Raw genomic sequence first — 20988 nt, forward strand, 5'->3', positions numbered from 1 at the left:
GTAGTAACTTACGATAATTTACTCCGCGTAAACGGGTAAATTATCGTAAGTTAATACAGAAGTAACGCTCGCGTAAACGTAGTGTATATATCGAAAATCTTTAATAAATATCTAAAAAAGATAAGTATTATTCAGCAAGAAAGTATGCGCTTCGTAATTTTAAGAAATATTATGCTGCGTTCCCACTATACGCGTCGCGCGTCGCGTCACGACGCCGCGTCATGAGTAAAGGTGCGAATTCATGGGACGCTCGTTTCAGCGTATCGCGAAATCACGTGATTTCGCGCTGACGCTAGCGTCAAGCAAAGAAAGCTGGATTTTCTCAGCTTTAGCGTCAAAGCCAAAGCAGCGCAAAGACGCCGAAATTTTGACGCTGTTTTCCTTTTCATGAATTTCAATTGACGCCGACGTCACGTGTGGTCATGCGACCTTCTTGCCGCTGAAAATGAGCGTCGAGCGTCAGCATGAAAAGGCACCTTTATCCAATCAAAACGTTTCATTTTACGACGTCATTTCCGACGAGATCTTGCGTCGGAAATGACGTCGTAAAATGAAACGTTTTGATTGGATAACTCTTGACGCGGCGTCGTGACGCGACGCGCGACGCGTATAGTGGGAACGCAGCATTAAGTCCTCTCTGGTGCCACATAGTGGCTGCGTTCGGAAACGTCACCCAAGTGCACACGAGTATACTCCTTTCTCTTTCTATCTCAGCGAGTTAGAAGGAGAAGGGAGTATCCGCGTGTACTCGGGTGACGTTTCCAAACGCAGCCAGTGCAGCTACGAGAAGAGAAGGGTCTTTTACACTTTTATTTTTATCTGCGCGGAATCGCTTCGCGAAGTATGGGGTCCATGGGGATGTCCCGAGTGGCTCGGTATTTTACCGGTTATAATCTCACGATTTAAAAGGAAGTTACACCCGCCTGTTCTGACACTTATTCTTTCTCTTGCTGTTCTTTCGTTCTTTGTAGAAGCGTGAGGGGTGGGGACCGTACGGAAGGATGTATATCGTGTTCGACGACGAGGACATCGTGCCGAGGCACTTCGCCGTGTGCGACTTTTACGGCGTGGAGACGTGTTTCTGCTGGGACGACGACGACGCCAGGCTCGTCATTTTCCCCTACGTGAATAACGAATCGACCGAGGCGACGCGGGACGCTCGGATCCTGGCGACGCCGGCCCCGGTGAAAAAGGTACAGTTCTTCGACAGCAGGGCCTTTCTGATATGCACGCCGCAGGGCGCCTACAAGGTATCGCAGTCCGGCAAGTTCGCCCTCCTGAGCAAGACCGCCCTGGACATGGGCAGTGAGTTCTTCCAGGTGCTCGTCGCTTGGAGCAACAGCGTCCACCTCGACGACAAGCGGGACAATTCGTCCACGCTGCTATTCCCCCTCGTGCCGAACGCGAGCGAGACGGTGTGCGCGTTCCCTCTGAACCCGACGAGCACTGAGCCACAGCTCGTCAGCTGTTTCGCTGCTGGCTGGGGGGGTAATCTGTGCGTCGTCGCACACGACAGGAAGCTGTACGCGCTGAGGGAAAGGAAGCAGTATACGCCGGGGGACAAGAAGCGGTACGCCGTGCAGCTGGTTTACACCAGTGACGTCGCTATTGTGGACATCCTGCCTGTGAAGAGGCGAGACAAGGTGACGGGGCTGCTGCTTCTCACGAAACACGCGAACGCGGTAATTCTGGTGCACGTTAAAGACGATGAACTGGTATTCGAGAGAATAAACCTTGGGGAAAACGTGAGGCACAGAGTGGCACTATGCGCCAGTTTCAGTTTGTGCATGGAGAACATTGTGTGGCTGGTGTACTGCGATCGGTCCAGGACGTATTACTTAAGAAAGGAGCTCTTCGTCGACGCGGTTCAAGACGTTAGAGTGGAGGAAAGGACATTTACATGCGTGCAGCATTACAAGCCAAATATAATTCTAGCTATGTCGCAGGGGAAGGAATTAGTGGAGCTCACTCTCGAAGAGCCGGAGGACTCCTTGCCAATCAGTGATAATATACCTCTTTATAGTGGAATGTTTGAAAGAACGGACATTATTATGGAGAAAATTTGTGCCAAAGTGAAGGAGCTGAATAGGCTGTATGAGAGTTTGACGGATGAACAAGACAAGTTGAAGAGAATAAATCTGTACGCTGCCAAGCAAAAATTGCAAATAAGTCCTACCATTGAAGTGTCCAGGCTTGCACAGCATCGCTATCTCGGTTTAAGTATACCGGACAGGTTGCCTAAAAACTGTTACGTGGTGTTTAGGTTTACTTCTAAAAATCAAAACACGTTCTACGTAAAGAAAGTCACGGAGACGTCACTCACGATAAATATGCCCGTCAATGAAAATCGGATACCATGTTCTTCGTCCATGAACATGGATTTGATCACATTGATGAATGAACAACGTCCATGGTGCCTTATACAAGATTTTATAAGCTCTCCGCCGCAGGATCTTAAGAAGAAAAGAGGGCCAAAGAAAGACAAGACTGCCTTTATAGATGCTAAAATAGCGTTGCTGCAACGCTTAATTTCTGAGAAAAGAGAATTGAGTATGACAAAATTATGTGAAATAAAAAGAAACGTACGCGCAGAATTATAATTTTGCAGATATAATGATAGAACTTTATGAATTCTATATATTTATGTGTAAATTTAAAATATGAATGTTCAGATATATATAAGTTCTGCTCATTTTCTATTGCTATATTGAAGAACTGGCAATCTAGTCCCAGTAATTAGAATAGAATTTTAAAGCTATATTTTATTATTCTATCAATTTGATATAATAGTATTAATTCTCATGTGATAAAGATTTTTTATTTCGTTTACCACTTCCATGTTTTATACATGTATATCTTTTACAATACGCCTAAGCATTCTACACTTCTACGTCCTTTCGTATTGTCTTCTAAAAAAACGAAGATTTTGTATATGCGGTATCTATATTTATATAATCACATAATTATAATATAGAAGGTACAGGAAATTGAGAAATTTTATAATGTAATCCTTGTACAAAATAACGCGGAAAATGGACGTGAAGAGAGACTGAGGCAAATGATGAGTTACGACATATATATCTAATTTATAGACACTTAATAATGATAATATAATCTATAAGGAAGAACATATTTATTGTGATAAATATTCTTTCATATAAAACTGTCACACGTCAGATCGGCTCTCTTTGTTACTGAAATTCTCGATTATCGAAATTACATTTGTCTACGAAGAATTGTTCTTTCGCCTCATAACTTTCGCCAGCTTTGATACTTCTGGGAGTATATTACGTACGTAAATGTACTTAATCTTTAGTCTCCTAGTAATTGGAGGCAATAATTTTCATGCTTTATTTGGAAACGAATACAAGTATGCTAAGCGAGGGACCAATGATCGTAACGTACTAAACATATGGCAGTAAGTATAAACTTACTAAATAATGATTGTAAAATCATTACTTAAAATTGATAGACATGACAAGTCTCAATAAATACATATGTGAAATGAGGAGCATATATATTAACACGACATTCATTATATTACATATACTGTGTAAATCATCTCTGTAAAAAATGTCACGTTTATATTTATCTTCCACGCTGTAACTTCATCTATATAACAGTTTATTGTATCTAGATCTATTATCCGCAATATAATGTTTTTTTTTCTTTTATCAGGTGTAATATATTTCTTCTCTACACATAATATTTCCGTTTAGACTCAGTACAAAATATTACCCCGTTCTTCTGTCATTGATTTCCTTTTTTTGTAAGTACTTCGATCAACAAACTACGGAGAACAATGTCAGGTAACCATTTCCTAGCTCGATACATTCTACAGAATCCAAAACCAGATGTTGCGCTTTGTAAAATATTTTAATATAGAGGTAATCCGCGATTAGCAGACGTGCAGATCATGCAGACGTGGCTTAAGTTGACTTCCGTCTTTTTAAATTTTACTTTATTTCTGCTGTGTATTTCAGGTCTGCTAATGTAGATTCATCTCGTGTAGATACATAGAAAGGCTCGCTTTTCAACGCTTTATGCCTAATAATTACAGTGTAGTTGTATATCGCATTGATGCGTCCAATGTATATTTTAAGTACTCGATTAACAACGGTATAAATTATATTGTACATTCGCCTCATGTGTCTTATAAAACAGAGAACAACAGTTTATGGAAATTAGATTCCTGAAAAAGTATTAACAATATTACGGAGTAAAAAAGAAGTTTCACGATGTAACTATAGGCATTCATTCCTAAAATTATGACATATAAAGACAATTGTATAATAAAAGACAACTTTTTTATATATATTTTAGATTTCACACACTCCAAATGTACTAAAAAGAGTATACTATACTAGAAAAATTCTATTCTTAGAGTAAACAATTCTTTTTCTTTAACAAACATTTAATCTCTTTCATTTTCATATAATAAAATATTACTTCAAGATAATAAATCAATCAGTCGTCACAAATTCACAAATTAAGTACTTAATAGATAAAGCTTACTAGGAGAGGACTAAATCCTGTTTCCTATTTACATTTGTATCATACATATACAATTTTCGTAGTTTAATTACAATATTACCGATTTGCTAATCGGAACGATCAAATTGTTGCTAAGGAAAGATGAAATGCAAATCAAGCAAAGAAAAAAAAACTTTTGCTTTGTTTCTTAATCTTAACGGTAAGAAAAACAGTATATGTGTCTCCTGCACTTATCTTAACATCGTTTCATTAGAATAATGAATGCAAGAAGAAGTGATAAGTACGTGACTGCGCCAGTTACGACAAGAATGTAACTTATGTGTTGATAAAACTTCAGTTTCTTAAAAGAAAGAGGCGGAAAGGAATACTCTCTAGTAAAACAAAAAAAATCGTTTAAGCACACAACGATAATATATAGAGAATTTAAGGCACATAATAAAAGTACAAGTAATTATATTAATTATGTACGAAGTCATTTCCTCGCCGCTACTTACTAATTGGGCCATTTTAAACTATCGTATACGTTTAGATTCGCATACAACTGAAAAAAAATAAAGATGTAACTAAAATTTCTGATTTTCGGGAAAGTGACTTTTGAGTAACGTACACTAAACCTTCTTCAAACCTTTTTTTCGTTCCATTTGTACTGTTTTCTAATATATATGTATATGTAGTGATAGTATATGGATATCGACCGGCCGACTTCATATGTTTCATTTTTGTTCTATAACGAATCTTTCGTACCAAAATATATTCAAAATAATGTCAAGGCATTATTGCAGCGTTGTTTCTATCACTTTTTTCTCAATTAGCTAAAAACTGTACCCGCAATGTCGTTCGTTTTACTCGCATTGAAACAATCGTAACATGGTATCGTGACAGAACATTGCATACGATATGTACTCTGTAAAACCTAGAAATTCACAAAAAGATCTTAAAAAAAAATAAATAAAAAAAAAGGTAGAAAAGTCGTTGATGTACGCACTCGCAAAATGGAAGAAAGACTTTTTTTCGTTTCAAGACAAAAAACATGTTACTAAATAAGTTTTAATTCTCTTACTCTTTCTCTCGTGCATAATTAGATAAGCTTTAAACGGATAGTCTTTAATCTTAGTACATCTTGACTTTATCATCTATGAAATGCTATTAACAATCAATTACGTACTATTTTCTTCTTTATGCAAACCAACGATATAAGATGACTTTTGATACCTACGAAACTTAGTGACTCACGAAAGCCGAGGTCGGGTACAGCCTATAAGCCAATCGCTAAAAATATGAGACGCCTCTCTCGCGATAAATATCTAAGTAATTCGTGAAGTACCTAATGTCACAGTAGCAAAATGTGTCATGCCAGCATGTTCTGTTCTGTGTTGCTCGTTGCTCTTAGCGTAACCGATTTCGCCGACAATGCAGAGTGCCGTCGGCCGTTCTGCAAGCGTTAAGAGTTATCCTGTTTAGGCAAGAGATTTGCTCGTTCCTCATCGCCGTTCACCTTCTTCGTAGCGGGCGACATTCGTGTCACCTCGGACTGTCGAGAGAGAATGTCCGCGTCTAGCGCGTTCAACGAATCGCGTTTAGTTTGAAGTTCCACTGGACTCATTTGTACCTTGAATACATATATCCAATGTGTTATAAAATTTCCAATGCGTCATAAGTTAGAAAGAGATAAATCTCATGTTTAGTCAAATCTCGTCATGAGATGCATTAAGAGTGAGCTATATATAGAAACCTTTGCCGATGAATTCCTGATTTTCCCATCGTTTCGCGGCGAGATAAACTTCGAATTCGTGTTCGGACTGGCGCTGACCGGAAGCGGTGACGTCGGCGCCGTTACACTGCGTATGGGCGAATGAATAACGGCGTCCTTTGCCTTCTCACTGCCCGTCAATCTGTCCGCGGGCAATATCGGAGACTCAGGTGCACTACGATCGTCTTCCTCAAGAGAATGCAGCAACTGTAAATTGACAAGACCGTCGCTCATTTTGTTCAATACAGGATTGGAGAAAAATTTCGCGATAATTCATAACAGCTTATGATATATGCGGTAGATTGCAACCTTTTCCACTTCATCGTCGAACTGTTCCTGACTAGGCAACGGATCCTTTTGACTTCTTTCCAAAAGTGTGGCGCGCTTCGCGGCGAGGTACAGGGATCTCTTGACCTTTACGTAGAAAACCTCGGTCACCGCACGCACCGTATAGTCTGGTATAAAGGTATGACGCAGCATAGAATCCAAATTGACAGACTGAATGCTTCCAACTGTCTGCGGGTTTGCGTTTGTAGGCGACTCGGCTAGAAACAAAAGAGCATATCGTTCGAGCAAAGCTCTGTTTACACGGGCAAATATTATCAAGATTGTATCTCACTCTTACCAATTCCGATGTTAGCGGTAAGAGCTTGTGATCCGAAATACGTGAAAGGACCGCTTTCAAACATCATGTTCTCTTTGCCCACCGTTACTTCGACGCGACCTTCTAAAATTAGCACAAAGTAATCGACCGCTTTTCCTTGCTGATAAATTATCGCCGCCGGATCGGTTTTGGCTTTCTCGCGCGATTTCACTTTAATGTGATAAATAATATCTTGCTTCAGTAAACGTCGCAGGATCGTCTCCGATATAACATCGGGTTTAAATGTGTCCACAGCTGAAGATAATATAATTACAAGTCAAACATTGCAAGATATATCTGTAAACGTTTTGCAATCCGTTCGATATTGCTCCTTACTCGTTGATAAGTACTGGAACATCGCCAACGTCAATTGTGGCGAGATGTGAATTCGTTGGTTTTCTTTTTTCTCTGCGAATATAGTAAAGTCCGTTGGCATTTTCGCACGAACCTGTCTTTTACGTTTACTTCTGTTATCCGCTGCAAGAATTAACATTCGGTGTTAAGCAACTTACGAATTGGACGTGTAAATTTAAAAGAATTTCATGGTGAAGCGCGAATAAACGATAGAACAAAACCTACTAAACACATCTGTCTCGTCAATAATCTCAGCCTGAATTAATTCTTCAATAACATCCTCTAACGTTATCAAACCAATCACCTCGTAAAACGGATCGCCTTCGCCTTCGTTGTTAACTCTCTGTACAAAAGCCATGTGGCCTTTATGACCTGAAAATATACATGCGTGATTGTTGTTACTCGTTACTCATAAAATCTATAATAAAAAAAAGAGAGAGAGAGAGAAAAAGAAATTTAAAAAGAGTTATTATACAGACCTTCCTTGAATTGTTTAAACATCACGTCCAATGTAGCATCTTCAAAGACAAAATGACATGGATTTTGATAAAATTGGCAAAGTGTCTTGAGAGGCATGTTATCATCAGGATCAACGAAAGCGAGATCTTTGATATATAGTATTGTTACTATGTTCGTTCTTACATTTTCGTACACTGGTACACGCGAGAATCCTAAAAATAAAATAAAACGCACAATTTTATCCTGCGAGTTTTACATAAAGTTGACAGAAAAATCTACAATCACTAATTATAATTAAATAGTTATTAGATAACCATTGTTGAATTATTATCAGGACCTGATAAACTAAGTGTTCATCTGACATTTATCTTTGATAAGTGTTGTTAAACTGATAATATTTAGCGTTGATTAATACAGAGGAATGCGCAAACGTCATTAAGATTCTCTTGAAACATTAATCGTACCTGATTTCATAATCTCGGACACAGTTTCAAAGTCTAGAATAGCGTTATAATTCAACATGTATACATCTTCGATTCTGGTCATTACATCCAATACGGTCTTCTTTCGCAGTTCTAACGCTCCTGAAATTATATTTACTTCATCTTTCTCTAAATCGTTGTATTCGGTCGTTACCTAGAAAGGTTCCTGTATAGTATTAATATATCAATTTCATGGGTTCATGCATTTAAAATATTTCTAATAAAATTTTTCCACGTGCAAGACGTTTGCAGTTGTAAGTATTATCAGCTTGTTAGATCAGTTAGATAATAAACTTGGGTAATTGTAAATAATCACATAAAGGAACAACGTTAATTGTAGTTAAGTATCGAATACCAGTGCAACTACGAGAGTTATTTCCCCTTATAACAATACCACAAGACATTCTAATTCAATTTAATTATTACACAGCCATTTAATTTCTTACCTTAACCAACTCTTTCAAGCGTTCTCGACTATACACATTTCCGATCTCTTCACCGAGAATGACATCAAGAAGCTTGCTAATTGGGTAACTTAATGGAAAGGTAATTAGCATTGTAATTTTGGTCAGATAGATGGTCTTTGCACCGACGCATAATCCGTGCCTGCTGCACATAGCCTACAACATATACAAATCGCATCTTCAAGTTCGAGATCAGAACCTCGAATAAACTATGCAGGAAGCATTCGCGTAATATGAAAAACATACCTGTGGTGAAATCTCGCCAAAAATGACAATAGCTAACGTCGAGCAGATAACAGCGACAATCCCGGATGTCAAATCGTCCAGCAATATCGTGAATATTGAATTGACAAGAACGTTGGAAAACAGAATCGAACACAAAAGGTAATTTCCGTGATTTCTTACCGGCTGAATGGCTCTTGCATATCTTTTCTCCTACAACGTGGAAGTAACGTAACGTAAGTGGAAGGAGGGAAAAATGAAAACGCCGATAAGATATAAAAAGAAAGAGAAAAAATGGATTCGCTTACTTTTTCTGTACCAGTGTTGACGAGTATTTTCAATTCGGTCCTATCTATCGACATTAAACCGAGATTGAGACCGGAGAAAAGTGCGGATAAACTGAGACAAACGAGAATAATCAAGATAGCGAGCCAGAGCGGTAGTAATTTCTCATATGTGCTGATCTGAAAGTCCCGAACTATAAATAATTGTTTTTACTCTGCGTGACGAAATATTAAGTCTTATTTTATTGTAGGTCTTAGTTATTCGCATAAAATTGTGACGGTGAGAAGGCGAGAAGAGAAATATGCTCACAGTGTTGTACAGCGCAGTGCCTTGATGCCTAAACAGCACGTCATCCTTCTTAAATTTCTCTTTCTCGTACAACGGCCGTTTTGCGCATACGTAAAACGACGATCCCAGAGGAAGTACTACATGAACAATCGCTGTAGTTTCCTCTACGTTTTCCACCTTGAACGTCGAAAGGGGGCATTTAATTTTTCAGATATTTTCTTTTGTTGAGCAACACGACGATATACTCACCGGAAATTCGTTACTCTTGATCTTGTCGCACACAACGCCTCTTTCCCCCGGCACGTCGGTGAAGGTGATCAAGGTGTCTTTCGTGATACCAGTGCCAAATAGTCGAATCACTGCCTTACTCCCAGCCAGAATCCGGGGAACACCCGTCTCGTCGTGATGGGGCTCCTTATCAGCCATGTCTACCCGCAATCCTTCGATATGTATGTCCGTGTAATTGTTCGGGAAAGTTTTGAAACCGAATGGATTTTCATCGAATGGATTTTCATCGCGTCGCGTGCGAAAATATTTTCTGGAATTGATAAATTCGCAATTTATATATTAATAAATTAATATACAATTTATAATGACGGAATTCATTTCCCATCAATAGGGAGTTTTTGCAATACCGTCTTTCAATATGATAAACATATCTGAATTATGTAGATACGTTCACCGTCTAAATTCACATTAGGGATTTTACGGTAATCGCGAACCTTATTCTCTTAAAAATAATGTTGGGCGTTATCTAAATAGCGTTACGGTGAATAATGTTCATGCATACGTAGTTTCGCCTTTCAACTGATAATGAGAATTTAGACTGACAATAGTGATAATGTGAATGTATCTAAACAATTCAGATATAGATACGTTTACCGTATCTGAGAAAGACGGTATTGCAAAAACCTCCCTATTATTATTATACTGTCATTGCGCATTGCCGTTATTATAGTCGCGATATTTTAAATGCAGGCGTATATCCCACGAAAAAATAGTGGTCGATAAATGCTAATGTCGAGAGGCATATAAAGCGTTATCAAGAGACTCATTCCCGTGATACCAATATAACTCGTTAATCTGCAGAATGAATCGCGGAGAGTAACGAGAGCCCTTTCATAAATAAGGCTATCGTCTTGAAATATTTAGATAATGATATTTCAGATGGTCGATAAACATAAAAAATTACGTCATCCTGCTTGTCTCGCATAAGTCATTTAACCTTCTTCGATATCCCGTACGAACTAGTTTCGTATAACATCGAATGCAAATTAATAAGAAAACACTTTTATTATATTTTATTCCGATACGATTATTCTCTTACTGATAATCATCCCCAAAATGATTATTATAAAAATTATGAAAGTAGCGTTCGAGTGCATTTTAACAGAAGGTTCTGAAGCGATTTTCCCGTAAATCGAGGTAAAAGGTCGAATATTTTCGGCTCGATAAAGCAACGCTTTTCGAAGGAACGAATCCGTGACGTGATTTTTCGTAACTGTAGAAATAAAAACGACACGTTCTACGCGTGTAGCCGCGTAAACGTTACGTCGCATGTGCGACGGGTTATCGACGACGGCGGGATATATGGGTCGCACACCAATTTCTATTTTTACTGATTATTAAACGTGGGCCAAGTTTGAGTATTGAATCGCAGACTGTTGGGTCGTAGCCATCGTAGCCGGCACGAGGTGTGTGGTCAATGGTTTAGCGTTCGTGGATGGCGCGCGGTGCGGTTTATCGCCGTCGCGCATCGGGGTTCGACGAATTCCTCCTTGGCGAGCCGAAATGTGCGCGTCTAAAGTTGCGCATTCCTCACGCCTCGAGCGATAATATGTACATACGCCCTAAACGTTCATCGTCGTGCGACATCGTCTTCCATTACCTAATCCGACGCGGATTTACTCCCTCCTGCGATGTTGATGACGATTGACGAGGTAAACAGTCCCGCTGAGGGAGGCCGGAGGAGGAGGGCGACGAGACGCGTGATTTATTGAAAACTAAACGATCCACATGCTGTACAGTCATTCGCCTTCTCATAAATCAGCGTCGTAATGTTCGTGGGAACGCACGCAGATAATTCCGGCGTATATATACATTTCGTATATATGTATAACTTTCGTGATTAGACGGCAGAGTAAAGAGAGACGAGTTACTTGTTTGCAGAAATCCTAGGGCTTCCCCTGTATACCTAAGATGCCGTTTTAGAAGCAAACAAACAACATTTTCAACGTTTGTTTCAAATGGACGCGAGTCCAATGACATTTAAATCGACAGAAACGTTACACATGTGAATGTTGCATGCGAAATCTGTAATGTGACATTACAAAGTAAAATATACACACATAAATATATACAAATGTATATATATTTAAAAAAATAAATTATATATATTCAGTTTTATATATAATTTTTACCTTGATATAAACAGTAAACTTTGCTTTAGTAAATTTTGCTGAAAATGCGCAATCCGATCCATCGAGCTTGAAATAATCAACTCAATTAAGAGTCTCTCAAGGCCTTCGACATCACTGCTGAAAAATTAATGTCCACCGCGAAGTACTTATATACTTTCTATTACTTCATATCTGTTTTTAGGCACTTAGTCATATTCCCTCAGTGATCAATTTGGATAATTATTTGATATATTCTAATAAATTTTGGGAATCGCTCTGCTGCTCGCAAGACAAGAGAAGATATGGAATCGAAGAAATTCACGGAAAATACGCAAGTGGAAAAGCCGATGGAGTAACAGATTTACGCACGGTACGAGGAAAAGGAGAGGAAAAAATAAAGAGTGAAAAAAAGAAAGATGAAGAAAGTGCAAAAAGTAAGCCAAAAAGAAAGACAAAACGAGATAAAGAAGATAGGAAAACATAAAAATGAAGTTAAAGAAGAAAGTATATATATAAAGTGATAAAAATAAAGAAGAAAGAAAATAGAGATGAAGATGACACAAAGATAATGAAGATAATTAAAAAAAAATATAAAAAAATAAAGAAGAAAAGAATATAAACAAGAATATAAAGAAGATAATGAATAAGGAACAGATGAAGATGAAATGAAGAAAAAAAAGATAAAAAAAAGATGAAGATAAAAATGAAGAAAATGCAGAAAAAAATAAGAAAGACGAAGATAATAAGGAAGCTGAAAAAGAAAAAAGAAGGAGAAGAAAAAGGCACGGAGTTATATTAGGTATATTTAGAAAGTCGAGAGACACACACACTGTCGAAGATTACTCACTCCGGTCGTAATTTATGGAGGTATTTTAAGGAGACGCGATCGCCGAGGTTGATCCAGTTTTCGTCGCTGCCGTTTCTCAGGCAGAAATAGACGACGGTAACCTTCGCATCCGGAATCATCCGGAATCGGTACATCGCGCGGTCGCTCGCCGACGACGTCCATACGGCGTCCAAAGCGTTGCCCGCGTCCGGCGGGCAATCGCGGCTCGACGACGACCATCGCGGGGCGAGATCGCGATCGAGGCCGGTGCCCAGGAACTCGATCCCCAAGTCGGGAATTCGGCGACCGTCGGCGGGGCTGACGCCGAGCGGCAGTGCCGATAACGCGACGACCGCCACGGAATTCACCGCGAGCTGAACCACGCGCGGCGGTACGTCGCCGTGACGGACGACGGCACCGTCGACCGTCGTCGCCGTCGCCGTCACCGTCGCGGTTGACGCGATCGACGCGGTCGACGAGCCGGCATTCGCTAGCTGGGCGACGTACGCGGGAACGAACAGCAAAACAATCGCCGTCGGCGCAAATCGCGGACGGCCGACATACCGCGCCATCATACGACCACTGTGACTCCGCCGACAACTTCACTTGGCACTTGGCACTTCGCTCGAGCCGAAGGCTATAGTTGTATTTATAATGCGCCGCCGCGAGTGCGCGCGCACGCGCCGCGCGCCCGCTCCCTTCGACTGCGCGGAGTGCGGGCCGCGCAATTTTACGCCAGTTTCACATTTCGCCGAAGACTGCAGGCTCGTTTCCACAGAATTTGTGCATCGCGCGCGGAATATACCCCCGTGTGGGGTAACGATTATAAAGTCCCACACCTGACTATAGCGAATTCGGGCGCTTGCATTAGTGCACACTGAGTGCGCACTAAGGCTCGTTCTTAATCAATTATTATATTTACAAATCATCTTAAATACTTCTTAATCTATAAAATGATTTGTACATTATCCATATATAGATATTACAGATTATTTTATTAGCCAAAAAATCTTTAAATGTGTATTTAAGCGACTTTAAATATAAGAATAGATTATAAACAAGCCTTAGTGCGCACTCGGTGTGCACTAGTGCGAGCGCCCGAATACGCTATAATATAGCGAAGACAATTGTAACTTGTAACCGTGATGTAAAAAGACAGGTGTAGCACCATTACCAAGGGTGCGCAGTCGTCATTAGGCCTGTTCGTTTTAGCTGAACTTCTTGCACGGTTCATTTTTGCTTTTTTTTTCTTTTTACGTTGGAAAGAAAAAGAGAAAAAATGAACTGTGCAAGAAGTTCAGCTAAAACGAACAAACCTATTTCCTTTGACCAATTAGAAATTTGTCAAAGATGCAAGAAGGAACATTTTAAACGAGATGACGAATTGTCAAGCGATGTCGACGCAGGTCGGTGAACGACTGGTGGAAGACCTGTGGAGGTGGAGTCTATGCAGGCCGATAGAACGGTATTCATAGTCCAATCTTAATTTTTTAATTATATAGAAAAGTTCACTTGATGTGTGTGTGTGTGTGTGTGTGTGTGTGTGTGTGTGTGTGTGTGTGTGTGTGTGTGTGTGTGTGTGTGTGTGTGTGTGTGTGTGTGTGTGTGTGTGTGTGTGTGTGTGTGCAAGGGCTGTTTTATTACAATTATGATATATATATATAAACTTGAAACGATTTTAAATATAATAAGATTGTATCAGAAATGTTGTTCTTACAGTTTGAATAAAATAGCAGAAGAAGACATTATTATAAATTAATTAATTGACCAATTAATTGATTTTTTGAATTATATTTTCACCGCAGTTCTAAAATAATTAACTTCGATCAAATTCGACCAATTTGATTTATCTATATTTTGCAAAAACGAGACATCTAATATACCGACGTCGATAAAAATTTATCGGCTATTGATAATACCCGCGTCGTTTTGCATTTGTCAGCCGCAGATTGTCTAGGCGTTTCCCGTGTTCACCGACAGGTGGCGCTACTTTCATCCAACAATCCCCCGACCGGACCACCGTACACCGTACCGTATCGCCGACGACGGTTGACGGCAACGACGCGACGCCGACGATTTGCCGTCTGCTTCGCTCCTCGCTCAAGCGTATTCAACAGTATACAAGTGTATTCGAGTGCGGAAAGCCCGGTGTTGGACCGTCGCATTGCGTCGAGCGATTCTCCGCGCGCGCAAGCGAATCGTCGCGCCGCTTCCCGCCGTCGCCGTCGCCGTCGGAGTCCTCCGTTGGAAGAGAGAGGAGCCCATCTCAGCGCATCTTGGAGCATCCAGGAGCGCGCGGCAGAACCGCAGAAGGGGGACGCGCGCGTCCTACGGTCCGTCAGCGCGTCTTTTCGCGACGTCTCGCGTTGGGACGCCGCCTGGATCATCGCTATAGAGTCTCGCATCCCCGTCGCTCCCTCGTGACCCGGACAAAATGGGGACGTTCTGCTACAACTTCTCCAAGTACACGCTGGCGGCCATGAGCCTCGTGTTTTTGGTGAGTCCACTTCCGCGCGTCTCTTCATCCTCAGATCGATAAGCTTCCCCTCCGCCTCCGCGCAATCGTTCCCGGTCCGGCAACGATTTCACTCTTGCCTTAATTCTAATTCGATTCAATTCTAGGATCGACCGCGGTTTGCCAGTGAGTTTCTCCCCGGCCTGCAAACTGAACGTTTCACATTTGTCCTGTGACTCGCGTAACGCACGTAAACTTGGATGGGAGTTTTACGAAGAGTTCTTGTTTTTGTTTATTGCCGCGCGGCTCTCCGCCGTTATTATCGACGCCTCCTTGGCGGGCCGCCTACGCTTCGACTCGATTAATTAATTTTATAGGGCGCGAAGTCGAGTTAACGCTACCACGAGAAGCCTGCGATTGGACTCGTCGCCGAAGCTTCTTCCTCGTGATAAACATATCAGATTCGTTGTATACTTACACGCGCATCTCGCTGAAAAATTATATCGCCCCGAGGATCCCCCGATCGAATGCGAATCGCGTGCATGGGGGTGATTGCGTCCACGTGCGACGGAAATATCGATGACACCCGAAAATGCAGGCCGGCGCGGAGGAACGCGAGCGAATCATCGGGAACGATTAGAGGAACCCCTCGAGAGGCGACGACCAAGTTGAATAAATATCGAGCTCGGATTAAGCAACTCTCGCTGCAAAGCGCGACGTTTATCGACCTCGGAATCCACGATTTCGAAATATCCATCTTAGACGTGCGTTTAAATATAGTCCCGCGGTCGTAGCTAGAGCGCGAGTGCGCCGTTTCTTCCTACGAGCTTTCGCGGCCCACGCTACGGCACGGCCCAATTCCCTCCTCGCATCCCCCGCGGGGTCGGAACTCGGAACGGTATATTAACGAAGGAGTGCCTTCCGAGAGTCGACTATGCACTTTACGCCGACTATATATTTGCTGTAATCGCTATGTAAGCTGGTTTCAAAGTCCCGTCGCGTTTACGACGGCAGCGTTAAGATCGCGTCGTTGCCCGTTTAGCGTGGAAAATCTGCGGCGCTTTAATTTCAGATCGTCAAAATCCGTCGAAAACTGATTTTACTTGCGAGATAGAGATATGACGGTAGATATACCGTAGAAAACGAGCAGAATCTACCACTTCTGTCAATGAATAAAGATGATATTATTTATTATTATTTCTGTCCATATAATAAAGGTATTATTATTAATTAATTAAACGATACTGTATAATCGAGTCGTATCTGACTTAACGTAGAAAATCCGCGGCGCTTTATTTCAGATGGTTAAATCCGTCGAAAACTGATTTTATTTGCAAAATATGACAGTAGATCTAGCGTTAGAAAACGAGCAGAATTTGTCATTTCTGTGAAGTAAATATTATTTTTTAATATATATCATTTTAAAAATTTTGACATTTAAATAAAATTTTAAATGACAGATTGCTGACAGCCTGCAGTCAAATTCCGTCGGCAGGTTCTGCTGGCGGAAGACGAGTTTAATGCCGATGCCATCAATCCGCTTGAATCCACTGTCGAACTGCTGACGTTTTGCTCACTGGCTTGCCTGCCGGACTGGGATCCACGTGACGATTTTACGACGGCTCGGAGAGAAGGTCGGGGATCATCGAGATCTCGCGCTAGATATCCCGCGCGATCGGTATTAGCTCTGATACTAGCGGGATGGAATCCGCTTCTGATTCATCGGATCGTTTTTAGTTGTTGCGCGCGCTCTTACATCAACTCTATCGCGTTATAGCGAGATTTTCTATTCTCGCCGCGCGACAAATGAGAGATGACACGCGAGACGTTTCTCTTTTTCTGCTTTGCGGTACGCTTACGTGCGAATAAACATTTTGTGGCTCGAGAAACCTTGACGTTTTCTCTCTTCCGTCAAAATTCTCGCGTCTTTTCTCGGAATTTTCTTATATATTAATATTACGTTTATATATATGTCCTCAGTTCTTCACGCGGAAGGGACCGACGCGTTATCTCTCTATTCGTTGCCGACGAAGACCCACGGGCTCCCAGAAATTCCCAGCTCCATCCGCGGGAGTCTCTCGCCTCTACCAATATTTGACTCTGGCACATTAATATTTTTTTTTTCGCTCGTGTCCGTTTACACAAGCTAATCGACCAGCTTGCGGCAGACCCGCTCGAGAATAGAGCGCTGGTACTTCGAACGCCAAGGACGTTTCTCCTCTTCCTCCTACCTTTTAACCCGTGAACTCACGTTCGGTGCTGGAGAAGAGACTAGTGGCAGGAAACCCCGTGATAATCCGCGCGCTTAAATGGAAGCTGCCACATCTGGCGGACAGACCGTTTCATTGTAAACGTCCCGTCCTCCTCCCTTGCCCAGGCCCCCGTACGGTTCGGCTCGTAAAGTGGCTCGTTAGTCTCTCTCATCCCGCAATGTCGGGACTTGCTTGAAAACATCTTTTGTGGACCGACTCGCTTGTCCTGCACCTCGAACGATTCGAAAAATAAACTAGGAATAGCATTACTCGACTGGGGGGAGAAATTTACGGAGAAAGAAATTAATAAATAATTTAAAAAGAAATAGCACATTTCTTTGCTAATTAAGATCGAAGCCGCGTTCAGCGTGAACGAGCACGAACGAACCACAAACGAACGCGAATGTATTCCATTTCTCGTTCAGAATCCAGGCATGCGACAAGGAAACGCTCGTTCGTGATTGTTTGTGCTCGATCTGCCTGGACCCGTTTACTTTATTTATCTTAATGAGCTTTAAAAAAATCGCTCGCTCGTCCTTACCAGCTCGATCTAAACGTCATTTATTCGTATGTCTTTTACAGATAATCTCGGTGACGGTGATAACTCTGGTAGCATGTATGTTATCGGACAAAACGTATTTAGTATCGATTGCTGAGGAAGGGAACAACTACGAGGCAGGCCTGTACATTTTGCTCTGCACCGGAATCCTCATGCTCATCGTCTCCGTCCTAGGCTGGTGCAGTGCCTTCAAGCACTCTCGATATTGTCTGGCCACTTTCTTCAGCATCATGCTCGTCATCGTGGTCGCGCAAGTCGCCTTCGCCGGCTGGCTTTACGCCCATGGGGACCGCCTGGACGAACTGGTGCGATCTTCCGTGATAAACACAGTTAAGGTAATTCCCCTTTTAATTATGAAATGTTCTAAATTCAGTAGCAATTCTCACGTGAAGTGACTTCTCGTTGTTCGAGTAATAATTGTATATTATGCAAATGAGCATATCCCATTATTTTTCGCAGGATGAATATGGCGAGATACAATGTCGCACGCAGATCATGGATACGATTCAGGCCACTCTCGAATGCTGCGGAGCCAATGGACCTGCGGATTGGGCCGGCAGCAAGTACGCGAGTCAGGAATCCTCTCAATCTCAATTGCGGTTATCTTTTGGCGTTTCAAACGCCAACAACGTGTTTAAAATACCAAAATCTTGCTGCAAAGATGCGACCAGCACCGCCTGCAGCGAGGGTCGCCTGATGAAGGTTGCCGGAACCGTGAGCTCCGCGATTTACAGTGAGGTAATATGCTTCTTTTTGCCATATTAATTAATTGTTCGTCATTCAATTTTATATTATGCATACTTTATTCTTATTGCGTCAAACATACAGTGTACCAAGACAAAAATTTTGTTGCAGGGATGCATGGAAAAGTTGGTGACTACACTGAAGACCCAGAGTTACCACTTTATGGGTGCAGCGATACTGGTCTTAGCCCTAGAAATTCTTAGTCTGATACTCGCTTTAATTTGTTGTTGCAAAGGCGGACCATCAGATAGATACAAAGCCTAAGTTGACTCGTCGCGCGTATCGTGTAAGAATCTATTAAATAGAGAAGGTAATCACACAGATGTTTCTTAACTGTGGAATATTTGTATTAATTTGACCAGACATACGTGTGACTTATATTGATGCAGATATAATTATTTAAGATACATATGATATATATATATATAAACCTTCCAAAATTTTTGAGAGTGACAGCAGGACTGTAGAAAGAAGTCTGATTATAAATGCTTCCTAAATAATTTTAAATGCACTCTGACTCCGTGCGAATTTTATCGATCTTTATTGTCATTAACAGTTTTTTACATTTGCGTAATATTAGTCATTTATACCTGCATATCTTACGTGACGATATAATGTACTGGACAAGAATCTTGATTTTATGAATATAGAAGAAGTTAGGTGCGAATTTAATGGACACTCTTTCTGATTACTGCCAAAAATGCTCTTCTACATAAATATATATATTTCCAGTTTAAAGACTTTTATGTACATAAGCATTTACCATCTTTCACAAAGTACCTACATAGCTAGGGTTTCTTCGGGCCAAAGTAGTAACCAAACTAACGCATTGCGTTGACATAAAGTGAAAATTATTATATTTTAAATTGCATAATGAGGTATTAGAAATATTATTTCTATGACGAAAAGTATATCTTGTGTTGCATCTGATATATTTATAATCTTACGAGGGCGTTTAACATCTCGCATGACGTTAAGTTGCTGATTTTTATTTACTTTAGGCTTATTGCTAAAAGATTAGAAGCTATATTTTCACATGACTAATCTTAATTAGGAGTGTAGCGTTTAACGATCTGAGTATAGGAATCTCGAGATATTGAATGGTGATCAGTTATCGTGTCTTACACCGACTAACGTTTTCTTAGCGTTAATCTCGCGAATCAAAATAGGGAAAGAACATTGTGCACCTACTAATACATACAATACAATCAATCTAATACTTTAACTTACTACAGCGCGATCGTCATAGTGTCTAGTCTGTAAACGATTAATGTTAACTTATCGACTTATCTACTTGCTTTATCTCTCACGCGATATATGATATATTTTATATATTATTTTTTATATACATATTAATAATAATTTTCTATAGATTCTATGAATAGTAATAACTGTTACCACCAATTTTACAAAAAAAAACCTACTACTTATAGAGTTTACATACGTAATAATAATATGTTCGATTTTATATAAATTGTACTAATCGCAACAAATTATTATACCGTGAACATTGCTTTTGCAAGTAACGTTTAATTAAAGCCATATCAATATTTTTATGACGCCACTAATTCCAGATAAGTCTTCGAAATGTTTATATCGTATCTGATGTGCTATATATAATACTCGGCTTATTAATATAATACAAGATGTTGGTTGTATGCAAGAGACATTGCGTAATATAAATATCCATATTTCTAAACATTGATATATTGTGTTATTAATATTCTTATGGAAATTTTACTCGCATGTATGGTCGCTTAATTTATACAAATTTGCGTTGGGAATCAATCTTTTTAGAATTTTTTTAGACATCTTGACAATTATCGCAAGAGAGCGAAAATTCAAACAAACAAAGCAAATATCTATAAACAGATGAAGAATTCTGACAGAATTCATTATTAAACCATGACACAGCATATTCCGCCGTTAAAAAAAAATAAAGTTATTAGCGAACGAAGCCATCGATATTATATTAAAAGTTGTAACGCAAAATAATTGTTACGTGTATATGTAAAAATACAAAAACGGCGTGTAACAGCAATACGTATGTTGACTAAAAAACAAGACACACACTTCTTTGATTCTGCATTATAATGCTCGTACATTAGCACAAAAACATGTACCCATCTGTATAATTCTCATGTATTCTTGATCGGACTGTTCTATTCTGATATTACTTTACAAGTTTATTTTTTTGACGTGGATTACATTTGTACAATTTTTAGATGTTCACGATTAATATACAATAAGAAAATTATTATCATTGTTGATTTATTTCTAGCTTATGCTACATCCCTTTTTCTCCTGAATGC

General features: G+C 40.4%; 3 protein-coding genes across 7 annotated transcripts; 2 read left to right on the forward strand and 1 right to left on the reverse strand.

Moving 5' to 3' along the window:
• The first annotated feature begins 721 nt into the window (after positions 1 to 721).
• LOC143904243 (uncharacterized) lies at positions 722 to 3706 on the forward strand. 2 transcript variants are annotated; one of them, XM_077418741.1, is made up of 2 exons: positions 722 to 875; positions 972 to 3706. In XM_077418741.1, the coding sequence occupies exon 2, from the start codon at positions 1002 to 1004 to the stop codon at positions 2598 to 2600; it is 1599 nt and encodes a 532-aa protein (XP_077274867.1). In that variant the 5' UTR covers positions 722 to 875; positions 972 to 1001; the 3' UTR covers positions 2601 to 3706. The 2 variants fall into 2 exon arrangements, with proteins under 2 accessions (XP_077274867.1, XP_077274861.1); XM_077418735.1 differs by having other exon boundaries at positions 734 to 886.
• Positions 3117 to 15622, reverse strand: Uex (metal transporter uex). 4 transcript variants are annotated; one of them, XM_077418688.1, is made up of 14 exons: positions 15600 to 15622; positions 9691 to 9979; positions 9463 to 9618; positions 9177 to 9332; positions 8893 to 9081; positions 8629 to 8802; positions 8165 to 8336; positions 7721 to 7912; positions 7467 to 7613; positions 7224 to 7364; positions 6870 to 7142; positions 6554 to 6789; positions 6227 to 6451; positions 3117 to 6103 (listed from the first exon to the last, which is right to left on the reverse strand). In XM_077418688.1, the coding sequence occupies exons 1-14, from the start codon at positions 15605 to 15607 to the stop codon at positions 5936 to 5938; spliced, it is 2526 nt and encodes an 841-aa protein (XP_077274814.1). In that variant the 5' UTR covers positions 15608 to 15622; the 3' UTR covers positions 3117 to 5935. The 4 variants fall into 4 exon arrangements, with proteins under 4 accessions (XP_077274814.1, XP_077274790.1, XP_077274804.1 ...); XM_077418664.1 differs by lacking the exon at positions 15600 to 15622 and adding an exon at positions 12688 to 13409; XM_077418678.1 differs by lacking the exon at positions 15600 to 15622 and adding an exon at positions 11862 to 11938.
• On the forward strand, positions 14645 to 20933 carry LOC143904273 (CD82 antigen). The gene is made up of 4 exons (XM_077418813.1): positions 14645 to 15163; positions 17956 to 18267; positions 18392 to 18670; positions 18788 to 20933. Exons 1-4 carry the CDS (start codon positions 15101 to 15103, stop codon positions 18938 to 18940), a joined length of 807 nt encoding a protein of 268 aa, XP_077274939.1. The 5' UTR covers positions 14645 to 15100; the 3' UTR covers positions 18941 to 20933.
• The last annotated feature ends 55 nt before the right edge of the window (positions 20934 to 20988 follow it).

Source organism: Temnothorax americanus, unplaced genomic scaffold (genome assembly GCF_048541705.1).
Source record: "Temnothorax americanus isolate GAGA-0224 unplaced genomic scaffold, ASM4854170v1 Scaffold106, whole genome shotgun sequence".
In the NCBI taxonomy this organism is placed as follows: Eukaryota; Metazoa; Arthropoda; class Insecta; order Hymenoptera; family Formicidae; genus Temnothorax; species Temnothorax americanus.